Source organism: Sapajus apella, unplaced genomic scaffold (genome assembly GCF_009761245.1).
Source record: "Sapajus apella isolate SASKATOON/1434 unplaced genomic scaffold, GSC_monkey_1.0 scaffold311, whole genome shotgun sequence".
In the NCBI taxonomy this organism is placed as follows: domain Eukaryota; kingdom Metazoa; phylum Chordata; class Mammalia; order Primates; family Cebidae; genus Sapajus; species Sapajus apella.
In genome coordinates, this window is record NW_022437251.1 from 62543 (window position 1) to 69106 (window position 6564).

General features: G+C 41.6%; 1 protein-coding gene across 1 annotated transcript in view; it reads right to left on the minus strand.

The window, feature by feature from the left end:
- SUPT16H (SPT16 homolog, facilitates chromatin remodeling subunit) overlaps nucleotides 1-6564 on the minus strand; it is a 34792-nt gene that overhangs the window by 16607 nt on the left and 11621 nt on the right. The window contains exons 2-6 of the mRNA XM_032272155.1: nucleotides 6184-6276; nucleotides 3450-3620; nucleotides 1947-2099; nucleotides 1368-1514; nucleotides 521-672 (exon numbers count right to left, since the gene is read on the minus strand). Coding sequence (XP_032128046.1) covers nucleotides 521-672; nucleotides 1368-1514; nucleotides 1947-2099; nucleotides 3450-3620; nucleotides 6184-6276 — 716 coding nt within the window. The remainder of the gene's footprint in view (nucleotides 1-520; nucleotides 673-1367; nucleotides 1515-1946; nucleotides 2100-3449; nucleotides 3621-6183; nucleotides 6277-6564) is intronic.

Below are 6564 nucleotides of genomic sequence, written 5' to 3' on the forward strand. Positions count from 1 at the left end.
AAATTCAGTGAGAAAGTTGAGTACACTGCATTCTAAAAATGAAAAAGATACACTGAATTGTATCTATTATGGTCTAATGGTATGGTTGTGAGCAGTCACTTATCCACTAGTCCTCTATGAATTGTGAGTTGTAATTAGTCTTAAGTGAAATTAACAGACACAAAAGGACAAATACTGCATGTTCTCACTTTTATGCAGGAACTAAAAAATTGGATTACATAGAGATAGAGTGAAAAAATAGGTAACAGAGACCAGCAGGCAAGGATGAAGAGAAGTGGGTTAAGAGGTACAAAGATAAAATAAGAGAGCAGGAATAAATTTAATGTCTAACAGTAGAGTAGGGTGACTATACTTAACAAAAATGTACTGCACCTGGGTGATGGACACCCAATGACTTGGTGACACTATACGTTATGTACGTGTAGCCAAATTTCAATGTACCTCAAAATTTGTAGGAATTTTAAAAAAAGAAAAAATAGGCTAAAGTCAAAATGCTATATTATGAAGTCTTTACACTTACCTCACCACACTGAACTTGAGATTATAGTTGCCACCACTCTGAATGATAGGAGGGTAACACATTTCCACAGTGGAAGGGTCTGCCCCAGCAAGGTATTTTTTCTCTTCAATGGCCTTTTCCACAGACTCAGCCAGTTTGCTGTGTCGAACTTTCTATAAGAACATCCAGAAATAAAGTAACACTACAGGGTAGCAAAGAGGGGTGTGTGGACACTATGATTTGAAGACAAAATGTATCCCATATCAGGATACAAAAAAATCTTGGCTGGGCATGGTGGCTCACGCTTGTAATCCCAGCACTTTGGGAGGCCGAGGCAGGCAAATCACAAGGTCAGGAGTTCAAGACCAGCCTGACCAATATAGTGAAACCCTGTCTCTACTAAAAATATAAAAATTAGCCAGGTGTGGTGGTGCACACCTGTAATTGCAGCTACTCAGGAGGCTGAGGCAGGAGAATCACTTGAACCTGGGTGATGGAGGTTGCAGTGAGCTGAGATGGCAACACTTCACTCCAGCCTGGGTGACAGAGTGACATTCAATGTGGGGGAAAAAAAAAAAAAAAAATCTTATGAAATGATTTATGTACCAGATAATGGAGGCAAAGCAAATCTGGAGAACAAAATATAGGAAAGCTATTCCAAGGATTCTCAAGTAAAATAATGGGTTACCTCAAGAAAACATAATGCAGGCTTACCATTATTTTGAAAGGGAGATGATAATAATTACCACCAACTTAAGTGTCAAAGTCTTAATTTCAAAGGAAGCTGAAGAACACACCAACAAATTTGCATGATAGACTTATCACTGCTTCATTAAAACAGTAAAAAGACCCTCCCATCTCCATTTACCTCATCTGCATCAACTATTTCCATGACTCTTTCCTTGAAGAATTTGTTGAAGACTTCAGAAGTGATGCTGGCTGCTTTCTTCATTAGGTTGAGTTCTCCATCCTCCTTTACAGCGATGGTATATGCCACAACTGCACTGATATCTATCTGTAGTCAAAGTGACAAGAGTTTCTAATATGCAAATACAGAATTACAAAAGTAATGCATCTCTCCAATTTGAATATTATCAGTGATATTCCTGTTATTTAACAAACTGTTCATCACTAGTTTGCAGAATAATCAAATATTCTCTTCTAGAACTGAATAAACATTTGAAATAGCTCTGCCAGGTCACTGTGTGTATTACAAGAGGTGTATTACAAGAAATTTTGTTTCCAACTCTGAAGTGGCTACACTATCTCCTGAACGTCCCATCTACTGTCTGAAAAGTAAAACTGGCACACTGCTCAGCCAAAGGGGATAAAATGTGAAAAACATACAGTTTTCCCAGAACAAACATCCTGCACTATCTGTTATGGATGCCCGTCATATTTCTGTCTTCTCGACTCTTGATTTGCTACTTTCCAGTAGTATTCTTACTTTGTCAAAGCCTTCTTTGTTAAGGCTGTCATTCCAGCTCTTCATGAACTCTCCAGGGAATTTGTCTTTGCTGAACACTCCAATCTTCTTGCCATTCTTGCTTTCTTTAATGGCTTCAATCATTTTGTCAAAGCTGCTCTTATTACTTTCATTCTGTCAGTGCCATAAGGAAAAAAAGGAGTCTGTTAATTAGCTTTAGAATAAGACATGTTTTAGTAGTAACAGGCAGAGGAATATTCTAAATTAGGGAAAAAATAAATTCTCCTCCCATCCCCACCTACTTTTTATTTTATTTTTTAAAGAGACAGGGTCTTGCTTTACTACCCAGGCTAGAGCCCAGTGGTGTGATCACAGCTCACTGCAACCTCGAACTTCCAGGTTCAAGCAATCTTCCTGCCTCAGCCTCCCAAGTAGCTGGGACTACAGGTACATGACACCATGCCTGGATAATTTTTTTTTTTTGAGATGGAGTCTTGCTCTGTCGCCATGCTGGAGTATAGTGGTGCAACTCACTGCAACCTTAGCCACCCACGTTCAAGTGATTCTCATGCCTCAGCCTCCCGAGTAGCTGGGATTATAGGCACGTGACACTATGTCCAGCTAATTTTTCATGTTTTTAGTTAAGATGGGGTTCTGCTATCTTGCCCAGGCTGGTCTTGAATTCCTGACCTCAAGTGATCCATGCACCTCAGTCTCCCAAAGTGCTGGGATTATAGGCATCAGCCACCGCACCCTAGATAAATTTTGTATTTTTTGTAGAGATGGGGTTTTGTCATGTTGCCAGGCTAATCTGGAACTCCTGGGCTCACGTGATCTGCCCACCTCAGCCTCCTAAGTGTTGGGATTATAGGTATGGTATCACCATACCTGGCCCACCTGTAAGATGCCTTCCCATCTTTAAGGAAGATTATAACATACCAAAAGTGAGCAAAACATTTCTTTAGATATTTTTATATGCTCAGGTGAAAGTGCTGCCCTGAGTTGACGAGACTATTCCTTTTTTTTAAGAGAAAGAGTCTCACGTTGCCAAAGCTGGTCTCAAACACCTGGGCTCAAGCAATCCTCCCACCTCGGACTCCTGAGTAGCTGGAATTACAGATATGTGCCACTATGCCCGACAACTATTCCTTTCCTTCAGGAACGGTTAAGAAACTCAAACACATAAGTGAACAATATTCTGAGAAAACATCCTATGTTAGGTGAGCAGTATGACAAAAAAGATCACATTTGATAAAAATTGGAAATGACTGACAGTGTCCCCAAGAATGGAGACCTAAAGTCAGTGTTCACCAGAATTTCACAGCCCATTTGTTCTGCTGCAGAACTGATAGGATTACTGAATTATTTTCTTCCCAACAGTGAAGATATGACAGAACTGTGTAATTACAACCACAGCCACCTATAATTTCCCCTGTGCATTCTTTCAAACTCCTACAAGGCATTTCTGTTAATCACTTTTAAAGGTTCTTTCACATTTATGACACTTTCTTTATTAATCCTGACCTTTTCTCGTATTAGCAGTGTGATGGCAGGGGCTCCATTAGCGTTCTCATTGCCCTTAGTATTGGCAATCTGTTTCAAGAACTCCACTTTTTTCTTGCTGGCCATAAAGATGATTTTGTCATCACAGAAGACCATGATAGTATCAGTGAGTTCATAACCAAAGAGCCATGTCTACGGGAAAAGACAACAGTGACAACAGTAGTTACAGAGAGAAAAATTAATGAACTCATATATATAGAAATAAATACTTATAGACAAAATGAGATGTCTGAGATTAACTCCAAGGTAATCAGGATGGGGAGCCTGGAGTGGATACAAATTAAGCAAGATCCACCAAGAATTGACAAGGTATTAGAACAGGACAATGGGGTTCAATGTATTATTTTCTCTATTTTCATATGCTTCAACTACCTATAATTAAAACTATCAAATCAGTTGAACAATTTGTGTTTACAGGAACTATATCAATGCTTAGTAAAACAGAAATGCATAAAACAAGGGACAGAGTAATATAGAACTGTGTGTTACTACCTCCTGAAAGATTACCAGTTGCCTACCAATTATTCATTTTTCCTCCTCAAAAAACTGAGATTTTTTTTTTTTTTTTTTTGAGACGGAGTCTTACTCTGTCGCCCAGGCTGGAGTGCAGTGGCGCGATCTCTGCTCATGGCAACCTCTGCCTCCCAGGTTCAAGTGATTCTCCTGCCTCAGCCCTCTGAGTAGCTGAGATTACGGGCACCTGGCTATTTTTGTATTTTTAGTACAGACAGGGTTTCACCATCTTGGCCAGGATGGTCTCAAACTCCTGACCTCAGGTGATCCGCCTGCCTTGGCCTTCCAAAGTGCTGGGATTACAAGCGTGAGCCACCGCACCCGGCCGGAACTGAGATTTTTAACGGGACATACCACCCAGCATGAAAACTCTATTTCCCATCCTTCCTTACAGCTAAGTATGATCATTAAGATCAAATTTTGGTCAATAAGTTAAAAATGGAAGTACTGTGTGGAACTTCAAGCAAGTCTTGTTTTTTTTTTGTTTTTTTTGAGACAGTGTTTCATTCTTGTTGCCCAGGTTGGAGTGCAATGGCACGATCTTGGCTCATCACAACTTCTGCCTCCTGGGTTTAAGCAATTCTCCTGCCTCGGCCTCCTAAGTAGCTGAGACTATAGGCATATGCCACTACGCCCAGCTAATTTTTGTATTTTTAGCAGAGACAGGGTTTTTCCATGTTGGTCAGGCTGGTCACAAACTCCCAACCTCAGGTGATCCACCAGCCTTAGCCTCCGAAAATGCTGGGACTACAGGAGTGAGTTACTGCGCCTGGTGTAAGTCTTCTTAAAAAGGAAAGGTGAGGCCGGGCGCGGTGGCTCACGCCTGTAATCCCAGCACTTTAGGAGGCCAAGGCGGGTGGATCACGAGGTCAAGAGATCGAGACCATCCTGGTCAACATGGTGAAACCCCGTCTCTACTAAAACTAAAAAAAAAAATTAGCTGGGCATGGTGGCGCGTGCCTGTAATCCCAGCTACTGAGGAGGCTGAGGCAGGAGAATTGCCTGAACCCAGGAGGCGGAGGTTGTGGTGAGCCGAGATCGCGCCACTGCACTCCAGCCTGGGTAACAAGAGCGAAACTCCGTCTCCAAAAAAAAAAAAAGGAAAGGTGAACTCTCATTTTTTTCCTTGTATCTTTTTGCTTGGAATGTAGAAACACCTGCGGTTCTTTTTTTTTTTTTGAGACGGAGTTTCACTCATGTTACCCAGGCTGGAGTGCAATGGTGCGATCTCGGCTCACCGCAACCTCCGCCTCCTGGGTTCAGGCAATTCTCCTGCCTCAGCCTCCTGAGTAGCTGGGATTACAGGCACGCGCCACCATGCCCAGCTAATGTTTTGTATTTTTAGTAGAGACGGGGTTTCACCATGTTGACCAGGATGGTCTCAATCTCTTGACCTCGTGATCCACCCGCCTCGGCCTCCCAAAGTGCTGGGATTACAGGCTTGAGCCACTGTGCCTGGCAACACCTGCAGATCTAAAGCCACTTTGCACCATGTGCAAGAGAGCTACGTTCTATGGGTGGCAGAACAGAGAAGTGGAAAAAGCCTGGGTCCCTGAAGACTACACATAAGGAAAAGAATATTCTGTTTAACTCACTGTTACTTAGGTTTTTGTTACATGCAGCTAAACCCGTATTAATTAATATTAATACTTCCTTTTCCTTATGTCCTAAATCAGTGCTAAATCCAACTGAACTTTATGTGATGGTGAAAATACCATTTATCTGCTCTGTCCAATATGGTAGCCACTACTGAGTACCAGAAACATAGCGGGTGGGACTGAGAAATTCAAATTTTAAAAATAGAAACAGGGTCTCACTATGTTGCCCAGGCTGGAGTGCAATGGCACAACCCTGGCTTACTGCAACCTCTACCTCCTGGGCTCATGCCATCCTCCCATCTCAGCCTCCTGAGTAGCCAAGACTACAGGTGCGCACTACCACACCTGGCTAATTTTTTTGTATTTCTTGTAAAGGCAGGGTTTTGCCATGTTGCCCAGGCTGGTCTTGAACTGCTGGGCTCAGGCAATCCACCTGCCTCGGCCTCACAAAGTACTGGGATTATAGGCATAAGCTAGTGCGCCCGCCCAGCCAGAAATTGAATTTCTAATGTGGTTACCACACTGAACAGTGCAGTAGATAATACAACAACTCCAAGGGCTAAAAATTGCTGTAAATTTCTCACCTGTAAGGCAGTTGATTTGGCATAAACAATTTCTTCATCCACACCCACTGATACAACAATGGCATCAACGTTGGCATACTCATCTTCTCCTTTCTGAAAAGAGTGGGTAATCGTTACTTAATTTTTACACTAGCAAAACAGGAATACATAGTTCAATGTTTACCTAAGATATGCATAATATTTTCCTGATAGAAATTTCAAGTTTAAGGTACATGCCTGCTTGGCAGTCTCACAGCTATTCTATTTTTTGTTTTTATAGTATTTATTAGTTATTGATAAATATCAAAAGAAATTATTCCTTTAGTCCCAGATCTGTGTTTCACAGTTCAGTAACACAGCTCAGTGACAAACTTCCCATGTAATTAAAGGAAATTTTTTATT